We start from the raw sequence: 13,325 nt of genomic DNA on the forward strand, positions 1-13,325 counted from the left end.
ACCCTGGGCAGCACTACCTGCCACGGTGCAGGGAGCTAGTCGAATGCAACCAGTCACTTTCTGTAATCAATAAAGTTGTGGCCTAAATTCTGCCAAAAACCAAACCAAAATTTGAGTCTTGTCTGAATTTATTTAAGGGGGAGGTTGAAAGGTCTAAACACGCAACCTAAACATTAGGAAACCATATGTCAGGAGTGCTCTGATGGTGTTTCCTGCTTGGCAGGGGGTTGGACTCGATGGCCCTTGTGGTCTCTTCCAACTCTATGATTCTATGATTCTATGAATCTAACCCTGAGGATACCTAAGCATAGACAACAGTAGTTAGGCTGTCCCTGTCGAGATAGGGGTGCAGCTGGGCCACCAGCTGAAGCTGATGGAAGGCACTCTGGACCACTGAGGCCACTTGAGCCTCAAGCGACAGCAGAGGATCCAGGAGTACCCCAAGCTACGAACCTGCTCCTTCAGAGGAAGTGTAACCCCATCAAGAGCAGGTGAGCTCCCAGCCATCTGGTCTAGGGAACCACCCACCAACAGAGCCTGAGTCTTATCTGGATTGAGCTTCAGTTTGTTGGCTGTAATCCAGTCCATTACCAAGACAAGACACGAGTCCAACAGTAGCAGGTGTGCAATCCTTGCTGCTCAAGTTGTCACGGTAGACACGTGGCATTCGGTAGCTGAAGCTTCTCCTACAAGACAAGGCTTCTTCACCTGCGGCATCCCTACGTTTCTGGGGTGGTGTTTAAAGGCACAGGAGCAGGCCAACGAGAGAGGAGGAAGTGGCAATCAGCAGTTAAGGGTTCAGAGATATCTCCGCAAACCGAACACCTTGAAGGGTGATGACGAAACCTGCTCCTCAGGATGAGGAGGTTGTGCACAACCGACTTCCTCTGACCAAGACAGGAGATGATCTTTACAGTAATTCCTGTGAGGGTGATGTCAGTTGCGTGCTCGGTGTTTTGTAACCACCTTTGAAGCTGTTGCAAAGCTGGAACCTTCCACTTTGGGGGAGGTTTCCCTTTCTCCACCCGGCCTCTGATAAGACGAAGCAGGAGGGGAAGAGACAGACTGAAGAAATAAGACTTTGTCTCTGGGATCTATCGTCTGTCTGTCTATCTATCTACCATCTGTCATCTATCTATATCAGGGGTCAGCAACCTTTTTCAGCCGTGGGCTGGTCCACTGTTCCTCAGACCTTGTGGGGGGCCAGACTATATTGGGGGGGGGGGATGAACAAATTCCTGTGCCACACAAATAACCCAGAGATGCATTTTAAATAAAAGGACACATTCTACTCATGTAAAAACACGCTGATTCCCAGGCCGTCCACGGGCCAGATTGAGAAGGAGATTGGGCCGAATCCGGCCCCCGGCCTTAGGTTGCCTACCCCTGAACTATATTATATATCTATAAACCAATAAATGATACTAAATATTGATTTCCACTATAACCAGGTTGAAGTAAGAGTAGCGAAATCACAGCTAAGGAGCTCAAATCGTCTATCTAACGGACAACCTTATTTGGAAATCAAACCCATATCCAGACTTTAACATTCAAAAACTTTACTTGCAGAAACTTACAATAGATGAATGAAAACATCATATATACAGCCACATGCTTCTCCAAGCATGGGCTTACAGTCTCTTCTAACTTCCAAACAACTGTATTTTCCTCCCTTCCTAGCACTTCCAGCCTTCAGTGTCTCAGTTGGGCCATGCTTCGCAGCTCCTATGAGAGTTTCCCACTTTTACTTTCTCCTGCAGCGTTGCTCACTTTCTTTCAAGTAGAAGCAGTCCAGCACTCTGCTCCACTTAGCAGTGTTCACAGTGGATTCTAACACACAGTCCTCATGCTTCGCATAAAGGAGTCTCTCCTTCATTGGATACCTCCCATGTGACCAACGTTAGCCAATCACATGAGAACCACCAGAATTCCGTTATGAACCAATCCAATTTAGACACGTAGCGAATGTATACAACAAGAATTTACAATTTCAGTGAATTAAATTGCTGTACAGTGGTACCTCGGGTTAAGAACTTAATTTGTTCTGGAGGTCTGTTTTTAACCTGAAACTGTTCTTAACCTGAAGCACCACTTTAGCTAATGGGGCCTCCCACTGCTGCCGCACCGCCGGAGCACAATTTCTGTTCTCATCCTGAAGCAAAGTTTTTAACCTGAGGTACTATTTCTGGGTTAGTGGAGTCTGTAACCTGAAGCGTATGTAATCTGAAGCGTATGTAACCCGAGGTACCACTGTACTTAACAAACCGTGATTTCTCTCTCTCTCCTGGGGTTCCAGTTCTTTGGGAAAGAGATCTGGTGCTCTGAATAAGCCTTCCTCTCGCCCCTAATGCTCACATCATGATGGAATAGTCTACGGGTCGGGTGATGGTGTGCTCTGTGGCTTGGCTGAATTCCCAGTCGGAGATGTTGCGCTGGCGTTCTACATCCCTGTCCCGACAACGGAACAACATGGAAAGCTCTCTCCGGAACTTGACCCCCATGAGGGCATACACCAGGGGGTTGAGGCAGCAGTGGACCAGGCCCATGCTCTCAGTGAAAAGCAACCCAAAATCCAGAATCTTCTCTCTGGCGCAGTCTCGGGCCACGTGGCCCAGGCGCTGCAGACTGTCCACAAAGATGAATCCATGGAAGGGCGCCCAGCAGAGGATGAAGAGAAGCAGAATCACCAGCAGGATACGCACGGCCTGGTGCCTGCAGAAGATGCTGGCTTGGCGCAGGCGATGGAAGACACGGAAATAGCAAACCGCCATTACCAGGAGAGGCAAGAAGAAGCCGAATAGGAAGGAGACCAAGCGCAGTCCCAACCGCCAAGACTCTGCTTGCCCGACGTCGAATCTCAGGTGGCAGATGACGGCCCCGGCTTGTGGCACGTAGGTCGCGGAACGGAAATGGAGGTCCACCACGGACAGGCCGAAGCAGGCGATCCACACAAGGGCAGAGAGGACGTAGGTGTGGGGAAGTTTCACGAGGTGGTGGAGCTGCATGGCGTGAATGATGACCAGGTAGCGTTCCACGCTGAGGCACGTCAGGAGGAAGACGGTGCTGTAGCTGTTCATGGTGGAAATGGCTCCCACGAGCTTGCAGGAGACTTCGCCAAACACCCAGCCCTGGGTGAACTGGACGGCGCGGAAAGGGAGAGTGAAGGTTAGCAGCAGATCCGCGACGGCCATCTGGAAGAGGTAGCAGTCCGCGAAGAGCCAAGGGCAAGAGCGCCGGCCCAAGATCGCCAGCACGAGGCCGTTGCCGACCAAGCCCACCACAAAAGCCATGGAGAAAACTGCCGGGCCAAAATAACGAGAGAAGGTGCCCACCTCATCCTGTGTGCAGGGGGCCGTGCCGGGATCAATTTCGGGGTAACCCGTGGGGTACTAGGAAGGAGAGAGGGAGACAGTGAGCTGGGGAATCTCTGGGGATTCAACTCACCCGTCCTGAAGGAAATCTTCCAGCACAAATTCACGGCACGTTTTTTGAATTCGGGACAAAGCCACTGGGTTTCGTAATTTTCAAAGGTTTGGAGGCAAATGCAGAAGCAGCAGAAGCTGATCTGTGGGTTGCATCTGGCGCCATCCCCCCCCCCCCACAAAAGCCACCGCCCCCAAAAATGTGTCACCGTTTTTATTTCAGATTTTAATAAAACTGTCTGCTCCTGAGAGTCCCCTACTATGGGGTCAAGAAGCCGAAAGCTTTTTGGATGCCTCCGCCCAGCCCTCCACTACGTCATACACATATAACACAAACGAAATGTTGATTAAAATAACGGTGACGGTGACGTTTGCTGACCTAGACCCGTGATACTGTGATACCCAAAGAGCTTTATATGCCCTCCCCAGTCCCATCAAAATGTGTCCATTAAACATTTTCATTTTTTCTCAGACAGTGGGTCCCTGTTCTTGTAATGTAAAAAAAGTTTTGGGGGGTCACCCTCCCAAATTTCAAATTTATTTATTTACCAAATTTGGAATGTAAAGAAGAGATGTTTTGTTTTGTTTTTGTCACCCCCACCCCACATTTTAACTTCGAGTTTATTTAACATATTTAACAATGAATGAATGAGGGGGGAGGGAAATCTGTCAAAGTGTTTGGGTCGCCGGTGAGAAAACCTTCTGGTAGCCTGCCTTGAGGACTCCACATTTTCTCACCAAGCCTCCCCCCCCCACCCAATTTAATGTGTGACACCCTCACACGCAGGCCTCCCCATAGCAAAGGCACAGGGTCCAATCCAAAATAGCCATGCCTGGAGTCCCACTGATAAGGGAGGACTTTAAGCAGGTGCTGAACGAATGGGTTCCAGCCTATAATTCACTGGTGAGAGGCAGAAGAGCCCTGGATGAAAAAAAGTTGGCAACCCTTCACAATCTGGGAAACAGCTTTCTTATTCCAAGCCAACCCCAGGTAAAGGGGCATCTGCGAGTGTGTGTATGTGAACATCGCTAACGTGTCTCAGCCTGCTCTTAAAGGTGGCCAAGTGACAAACAGGACAGGGACTCCTGTGCTTTTAATTGGCATGTTGTAGAAGAGTTGATTTTGACAGCGTGTGCTCTGAGCAACAAGCTATACCTTCCTCTTCTGCATCGCTATTAAAGGCGCAGGATGTTTGCCCTTTTTCCCAACTCCCCACCAGCTCACCCTAGCTTAAAGGCAGAGGAGCAGGGCCAGTTTTTAAAACCCCAAACATTGGCGGAGCTGGCAGCTATCCCTGTTGCTAGACGGAGGGAGAGTTACGTACCTCTATGTAATCGGAGTAATCTCCCCAGTCGTCGGACATGTTTGCTTCTGCTACCAAACCATTGCTTTGAGCCCTCAAGTTATGGGGTAAGGCTGGCCCTGCTGCACCTTCCCCACATCTCCTCCCCTCACCTCCAAATGTGGAAGTGGCCCAAGTCATAAATCCGGAGGAGACGCCAACGTTTGCTGCAGTGACGGAAAACAAGGTGAAACCCAAGAAACCCTCCCCCATTGCAAAACCGTCCCAGATGGGGAAGTCAAGAAGCAGTGAGCCTGTTCTCCTGGCCCTGTACATTTAATGGCAGCCTAATGCAAGGGTGGGATGTGGGTGGCACTGTGGGTTAAACCACAGACCCCAGGACTTGCCGATCAGAAGGTCGGCGGTTCGAATCCCTGCGACAGGGTGAGCTCCCGTCCCTCGGTCCCTGCTCCTGCCAACCCAGCAGTTCAAAAGCAAGGCAAAGTGCAAGTAGATAAATAGGTAACGGGAAGGTAAACGCCGTTTCCGTGTGCTGCTCTGGTTTGCCAGAAGCGGCTTAGACATGCTGGCCATATGACCCGGAAGCTGTACGCCGGCTCCCTCGGCCAATAAAGCAAGATGAGCACCGCAACCCCAGAGTCGGTCACGACTGGACCTAATGGTCAGGGGTCCCTTTACCTTTACCTTTAACACAAGGGTATTCAACTTTCCCTCCATTCAAAGGGACCTGGAAACTACAACTAATCCAGAATGCAGCAGTTAAACTGGTGACTGGGGGCAGCCGCGGAGACCACATAACACCAGTCCAGAAAGACCTACCGTACATTAGCTCCCAGTACGTTTCCGAACACAATTCAAAGTGTTGGTGCTGACCTTTAGAACCCTAAACGGCCTCGGTCCACTATACCTGAAGGAGCATCTCCACCCCCATCGTTCTACCCGGACACTGAGGTCCAGCGCCGAGGGCCTTCTGGCGGTTCCCTCCCTGCGAGAAGCCAAGCTACAGGGAACCAGGCAGAGGGCCTTCTCGGTGGTGCCACCCACCTGTGGAACGCCCTCCCACCAGATGTCAAAGAGATAAACAACTACCTGACATTCAGAAGACATCTGAAGGCAGCCCTCTTCAGGGAAGTTTTTAATGTGTGACATTTTAATGTATTTTTAATCTTTGTTGGAAGCCGCCCAGAATGGCTGGGGAAACCCAGCCAGATGGGCGGAGTACAAATAAATTATTATTATTATTATTATTATTATTATTATTATTATTATTGCTGAGTCTCCATAGAATCATATAAATGTAGAGTCGAAATGCAGGAGTCTCAGCTAAAGCATCCATGACAGATGGCCGTCCAACCTTTGCTTAAAGCCTCCAAGGAAGAAAGAGTCCACAACCTCCTGAGGGAGACCATTCCACTGTCAAACATCTCTTACCACTAGAAAGTTCTTCCTGATATTTAGTCGGAATCTCCTTTCTTGTAACTTGAAGCCATTGTTTCGAGTCCTACACTCCGGAGAAGGAGAAAACAAGCTTGCTCCGTCTTCCATGTGGCAGCCCTTGAGATATTTGAAGATGGCTATCATATCTCTTCTCAGCCCCCTCTTTCCCAGACTAAACATACGCAGATCCTTCAACTGTTCCTCATATGGCCTGGTTTCCAGACCCTTGATCATCTCAGCTACCCTCCTCTGCCCGCATTTCAGCTTGTCAATACTGGGCTGTCTTAAGCACATCCAGCGCCGTGGCGCAAAGATCTCTCTGGCGCCCAATCCCTTTCCAGGAATTTAGAACTCGGAGCCCAACTTGTGGACCACCTCGCAGCCCAGGGAGCCGCCACCCACAGAAGACGCTGCCAATGTGGTGCGAGGCTTCAGGGCGCCTCCTCTGCTCCCTGACAACGACAGCCCGCTGCCAGGGCTCTCGCTGTTGCTGCCCAGCGGCTTGAGGGGCAGGAGGCGGTTGCCACGCCGCTGCCCCTGCCCTGGAGAGTGGTGGTGGTGGGGCGGCAGGCACCGCTGACGCAGATGAGGCCCCTCAGGAGCCGCTCCCACTCCCGCCACTCCCTCAGACGACAGTGGCTCGGCGGGCAGCGACTGAGGGGATTCCCGCGGCCGAGGGAGAGGAGGTGGTGGCGGCAGCGGAGCCATAGGCCTTACTGGCTCATTGCGCCCCACCAACCATCTGGCGGCGTGAAGGGAAAGGGGAGGCCGCCGGCAAAGCCATACAGCTCCCCCACCTCGATGGGGCGCCCCTGAGAGACCGGCACCCTGGCTCAACGAGCCACTAGGCCCTAAGGGGAAGACCGCCTCTGTGTCAATATCCTTCTTAAATTGTGGTGCCCAGAACTGAACAGGTCTGGTTTGACCAAGGCAGAATAGAGTGGTACTCTGACTTTTCTTGATTTGGACACTATGCTTCTGTTGATGCAGCCTAGAACAACAGAAAATATTTTCACAGAATCATAGAATCTTGGAGTTGGAAGGGACCCAAAGGTCATCTAGTCCAACCCCCCTGCAATGCAATGTTTCATGGCTAAACAGGCTCTATCAGGCCCTTGGGAATGCTTCCACAGGCCAGGCCCCCTCATTACCCATACACCCTCCCCTCAGGCCTGCTTTGCACCCTAATTTTTTTGCCTGCCTGGAATGGTACAGTGGTTGGAGTATTGGACCAGGACCTGGGAAGACCAGGGTTCAAATCCCCACTTGGCCACGAAGCAACATCAAATGCCTCTTTGAAATGTGATTGCGCCTTTTGCTTGCCGGGATAGAGAAGACATGTTTGCTTTTGCCTCCGGACACACTGGGCTGGTGGGTGAGATCCTGTTCCCCACCCGCATATTGCGCTTGAGTGTAAATCTTAGTTGTTGTTTTGCTGCGCAATTTTCACGGTGTCTACGTGGAAATAAGTCCTATTGAATTCGGTGGGGCTGACTCCCAGGTAAGTGGGGTGAGTATTGCAGCCTACGTCATCTAGAATAAACAAGCATGGAGCTTTCCAGAGGAAGGGTTCACACACCCAGATTTAAACATGTTTATTTGAACATCTAAAGAGTGCATACTGTACAGGTATTTATACATGTTGTGTGATCAAACCTTATCTTGTACTTGGGTGTCTAGTTTTCGACATTGTCCACAAGGTGGCGCAGGGACCTTCATTCAACTGGACTCCCTTTTAATTGGTGATCTACTAGGGCCACATTCACACATTTAAAGTGCTATGATACCACTATGAAGAGTTGTGGATTCCCCCAAAGAATTCTGGGAGCTGCAGGTACTGGCACTTAAACATGACATATTTTCTTTGCGAGCAGAGCTGTGGCAGATGAGATGCTCAGGCGCTCATGGAACCGACCTAAAAACCTTAGAAGATTCCTGCTGTGTCAGACCAAGCGCTCATCTAGCCTAGCATCATGCTTCTGACAGGGGGCAGCTGGAAGCTATTGACCAGGGTGTGAAGGCATCAGTCTTCCCCAGTATTTGGCTCCAGCACCCGATTCAACAGGCTCCCTTGGACATCCCATGGAAATATAACCAGGCTGGATCAGGCCAAAGGTCTATCTCAGAGCATCCCCCCAACATTTCTTCGATGAAAACAGGGACGTCTTATTCCATAGTAATTTTATTAGTTATACCTTGCCCATCTGACTGGGTTGCCCCAGCCATTCTGGGCAGCTTCCAATATATAAAAGAGCATAATAAAGCATTAAACATTTAAAAACTTCCCTATACAGGGCTGCCTTCAGACGTCTTCTAAAGGTCGTATAGTTACTTATCTCTTTGGCTGAGGGGGTCGCAAAACTCCGTGCCTTCCAAGATTTCTCTGATGTAAATAGGGATGTCCTAAGAAATAGTGGGACATTCCGGGATCAAGTCAGAAGCTGAGGCGGCTTCTGTGAATTTGGGACCTTCCCTGGAAAACAGGGACACTTGGAGGGTCTTCCATGGAAGCATGCTAGCTGCCTTGCCCCCGTGACTGAGTGGCCCTAGGCCACGTGATGTCAGCATGCCACCCAGCATGTGTGGATGTCACAGGGCGTCCTGGTGTCACTCACACGCACTGCAGGGCATGCGGGTGTGTCATGGAGACATTTGGGGTGGCGGCCCCCTGCCCCCCCCCCACTTGGCTACCCTCTCTGGAAGGAATGTGCCCCTGGCCTGTGGTCCTGCCTTTGCTTGCATGGATGGAGAAATGTGTGTGCATATCAGAATCCTCACCTTTGGACATTATGCTGTATTCCCTCTCTCCCCCTCCCCAATACAAAAGTAAAAAATGCACACTTGTTCCTTCACCTGCTTTTGCCTCTGGTCCCACCCACCACTGGGATGTGGCCCCCAGAAGGGAACATGGCCCTTGGTGGAAAAGGATTCCATACCCCTGACCTAGCTAGACCAACACCCCACTCTCACAGCGGCCAACTAGACATCTGTGGGAATCCCAGAAGTACTCTGGTTCCATGTTGCTCACTGGGCGGAAGGTGAATTAAACTTTAAAGTTCCAAAAATATATACATTCAAAATGTCTTGGGTGCGAGTCTCAGAAACTCTGAAGTCACAACTCTTCGTCTGAGACTTTGTGGTGAGGAAGTGAAGAAAAAAACAAAACCTGAACGTAAACACCAAAGGGGTGTGACTTGTGTAAGTGAAGTGTGAAATAGCTATGTTGACCAGAAAGCTTTCAAAAAAACAACAACTAGAAAATCCTTGTGGATGGAAATGGACGTTTCAAGAATCGAAATCCCCAAACCCATATTTTGAAGGGAATCTTGGAAGCCTACTTTTGAATTACATTGAGGCCCAGACCCCAGGAGGCTCCATTCAGCGCTAGCCTAGTGATAACTTTTTCGCTGTTTTTAAAAAGCGGTACGAAAAAAACAACCGCTGCTCACAGTGTGAACATTCATCTGACTGTCACCCCTGGTAAATAGGTTGTGAAGGGCATGTGTGGGTGTTATTTCAGAAATCTGTAAACCCAGGTTGGTTGGTGTTGAGAGTGGGGCAATGTAAATGCATGGGTACATCGAGAAGGGATGCCACTTTCGACTCTCTTAAAAGCTGTTGGCTGGCTGGCTCAACAACAGGGAAACTCTGTATGAACAGGGAAACTCTAGGCTTCCTAGAGCCCCGAGTAGGAGGCCTCTGTGCTTTCAGACCAAGTTGAATCTCTCCTGTGGCTGGAGCTCCTGGCATGTCTCTGCAGGAACGCATGGCTGACACAGCCAAAGGATTCAAGAAGGCTGAGGAACCTGTTCTGAAACTTGACGCCCACGAAAGCGTAGAGCAGTGGGTTGAGGCAGCAGTGGAAGAACCCCAAGCTGGTGGTGACCGTCTCAGCCATGTCCAGTTTGGCCTCCCACTCGCAATCCTTCTGCAGGGCGTTGAAGTCGATCAGGTTCTCAATAAACTCCACCAAGTGATAGGGCGTCCAGCAGAGGAAGAAGACCACCACCACAGCCAGGATGACCCTGAAGGCCTTGTTCTTCTTGGAGCCTTTGGAGTTCATGAGGCTGAGGATGATCCTGATGTAGCAACAGGTCATCGCTACCAGTGGGAGGAAGAAGGCAAGAAGTTGGCTGAAGATGCGGATGAAGAACTTGGCTGAGCTCGAGCCCGGGGGAAAATTGAGGGTGCACGAGGTGGTGTTTTGGCGGGAATCGGGTTCAGAGGTCAGGTAGATGAAATCCGGGAGCGTGAGGAGAATGCAGAGGACCCAAACGGCCAACGAGCTGAGGAGGATGAGAGAGGACCTGCCCCTGTTGTACATGCGAATGACGTAAACAATGGAGAGGTACCTGTCGAAGCTGATGCAGACCAGGAAGAAGATGCTAGCGTAGAAGTTGATCTTGAAAACGCTGCCAACCATCTTGCACATGACGTCCCCAAAGACCCAGCTGTGCACGGCCTGGACGGCCCAGAATGGAAGGGTCAAGACAAGGAGAACGTCTGCAACAGCCAGGTGCAAGATGAAGACATCCGTCCCAGGTAGGGATTCCTTGGCACGCAGCAAGACAGCAATCACCATCACGTTCCCACAGAGCCCCAGGAGGAAAATCAGGATGTAGAAGGGAGGCAGGAAATAGCGCCTGAAGGCCTGGGTGGTGTCAGAGCCACAGAGCAAGGTGTCATTGCTGCTATAGTAGTAGTTGAGGTCTGTGCTGTTGTCCATGAAAGAGGCAATGTCAGCTTCCTCACCGGGATTCCAGACATAAGACTAAAAAGGAATAATAATAATTGTTATGATTCCTCCTCACCACTACGAGCTGAAGAAAGAGCATGAAATCCACTCTTTAAAGCCCTAAACGGCCTCGGTCCAGTATACCTGAAGGAGCGTCTCCACCCCATCGTTCTGCCCGGACGCTGAGGTCCAGCGCCGAGGGCCTTCTGGCGGTTCCCTCATTGCGAGAAGCAAAGCTACAGGGAACCAGGCAGAGGGCCTTCTCGGTAGTGGCGCCTGCCCTGTGGAACGCCCTTCCAGCAGATGTCAAAGTGATAAATAACTACCTGACATTCAGAAGACATCTTAAGGCTTCATCTTAAGGTTCAGGGAAGTTTTTAACGTGTGATATTTTACTGTATTTTTGGTTTTTATGTAAGCCGCCCAGAGTGGCTGGGGAGGCCTAGCCCGATGGGCGGGGTATAAATAATAAATTATTATTATTATTATTATTATTATTATTATTATTATTATTATTATTATTATTGACTCTGAGTATATTTCTATTATTATTATTATATACCACGGCCATCTGACTGGGTTACCACACCTATTCTGGGCAGCTTGCAGCATATACAGTGGTACCTCGCGTTAAGTACTTAATTCGTTCCGGGGGTCTGTACTTAACCTGAAACTGTTCTTAACCTGAAGCACCACTTAACCTGAAGCACCACTAGGATTCCCCAGCTGTTCCACTGGGACCCCTCCCCTCATTTGCCCCTCATCCCACTCCTGCGTCGCCTCACCGGCCCCACAATTCAAAACTTAGTTCTGAGAGCTGAAGAGGGGATGCTTAGCTCGTTGGGTTCCTTGTGGTGTACACACTTCATTTCACTTACCCCTCCACCATCTCTGGTGAAGGCGGTTTTGCAGATTTTCAAGACACCACCACATCTTTCGAAACCTGTCAACAGAGTCATTCGGGGAACGAGTGAGCACGGCACAGAGGAAGATGCTTCTCTCGTTGTACCTTTGGCTCTCCAAAGGTAGCACATGTTGGCAGTTTGTCTCCCCCTCCCCAAGTGTGGTATTATTGATTTGTTACTTAATTGGAGCATTTTTGCCCCCCCAAAAGGCTCCAAGAGTGGCTTACAATCAATCTCTGAGAAAACTTAGGTGCCAATTCTTAAATAATAGTTCTTATAATGACCCCCCTCAGCTCGGGGGCATGAGGAGGTGCTTGATAGAGCTGGTTTGGGGGCAAACCTGATGGAAGGACCCTACTTGAGGTACTGTACTTTTCTGTCTATAAAACGCCCCCATGTATAAGATGCTCCCTATTTTGGGGGACTCAAATTTAAGAAAATGGGGGGAAGTTGCCCAGACTTGTTGAGTTTTTTTGAGGGGAGGATTGCACGCATCAACGAGCCCACCAATCCTCTGAATGCAACACAACAGGAACCACAAATCGCCCGCCCTATTGCCGCAACAGCAGCCAATCCGCAGCAGCCCTGGACGCATCCAAAACTCACTCGCAAAAACACCACTGGCGATCTCCGCCTCGTGTCTCTCATCAGCTGCCCTCCCCCCCCCCAATGCACTATCCATGTATAAGACGAGGAGCCCCCCATTTTTGAGGTTAGTTTTCCAGGGGAAAAAAACCTCATCTAATACACAGAAAAAATACAGTAATGTCATCACTGTGTGTGTGTGTGTGTGTGTGTGTGTGTGTGTAAAAAAGAGAACAAAAGATGTGCAGTTTTGGAATTAGTCAGAAATAGTCGCTGAGTTTTATACTCCAAAAGCCCTTTCGGGGGTGATGGCAGCATTGCCCTAGAAATCTGATAGGGGAGCAGTGAACTTTGAGATGTTCATTAGTCCGACATCACTCAGCTTGTACTCATCTGCAGTGGTACCTCGGATTAAGTACTTAATTCATTCCGGAAGTCTGTTCTTAACCTGAAACTGTTCTTAACCTGAAGCACCACTTTAGCTAATGGGGCCTCCCGCTGCTGCCGTGCAATTTCTGTTCTCATCCTGAAGCAAAGTTCTTAACCCGAGGTACTACTTCTGGGTTAGCGGAGTCTGTAACCTGAAGCGTATGTAACCCGAGGTACCACTGTATAACTGCAATTCCATCCATCGCAGAATCGTCACAGGTATAGTCTAATAGTTTAATAAATGAAGTTACGTAAGCAGTAGGAAACCCACTGTCTGGATGCTGTCAGCGGCTCCTGGCTGGTTGCCCAGGAAAGTATAAAGACAAGGGAAGGTTTCTCACCATCCTTTTTTTATTCAATATTTACAGAGAGGGGCTGTAGAACCCAGCCTCTTGGATAATGACACTGTCCCGAGTGAATCTCCCTGTCTCTCCCACTTCCTCATTCGCCACTTCTACGGGTGCTGCTATGTGCCCTCTGTCTTTGAGCTCTTTGCTCTTCTACTTTC

At 49.9% G+C, this 13,325-nt stretch overlaps 2 protein-coding genes across 2 annotated transcripts; both read right to left on the reverse strand.

The window, feature by feature from the left end:
- Window positions 1–1,645: 1,645 nt before the first annotated feature.
- LOC310851577 (C-X-C chemokine receptor type 3-2-like) lies at window positions 1,646–4,788 on the reverse strand. The gene is made up of 2 exons (XM_083754134.1): window positions 4,748–4,788; window positions 1,646–3,389 (listed from the first exon to the last, which is right to left on the reverse strand). Exons 1-2 carry the CDS (start codon window positions 4,784–4,786, stop codon window positions 2,352–2,354), a joined length of 1,077 nt encoding a protein of 358 aa, XP_083610260.1. The 5' UTR covers window positions 4,787–4,788; the 3' UTR covers window positions 1,646–2,351.
- A 3,541-nt stretch (window positions 4,789–8,329) lies between these two features.
- On the reverse strand, window positions 8,330–10,930 carry CXCR3 (C-X-C motif chemokine receptor 3). The gene has a single exon (XM_083754142.1). It carries the CDS (start codon window positions 10,887–10,889, stop codon window positions 9,840–9,842), a length of 1,050 nt encoding a protein of 349 aa, XP_083610268.1. The 5' UTR covers window positions 10,890–10,930; the 3' UTR covers window positions 8,330–9,839.
- Between the last annotated feature and the right edge of the window lie 2,395 nt (window positions 10,931–13,325).

This window comes from Podarcis gaigeae, assembly GCF_964106915.1.
Source record: "Podarcis gaigeae genome assembly, chromosome: 8".
In the NCBI taxonomy this organism is placed as follows: Eukaryota; Metazoa; Chordata; class Lepidosauria; order Squamata; family Lacertidae; genus Podarcis; species Podarcis gaigeae.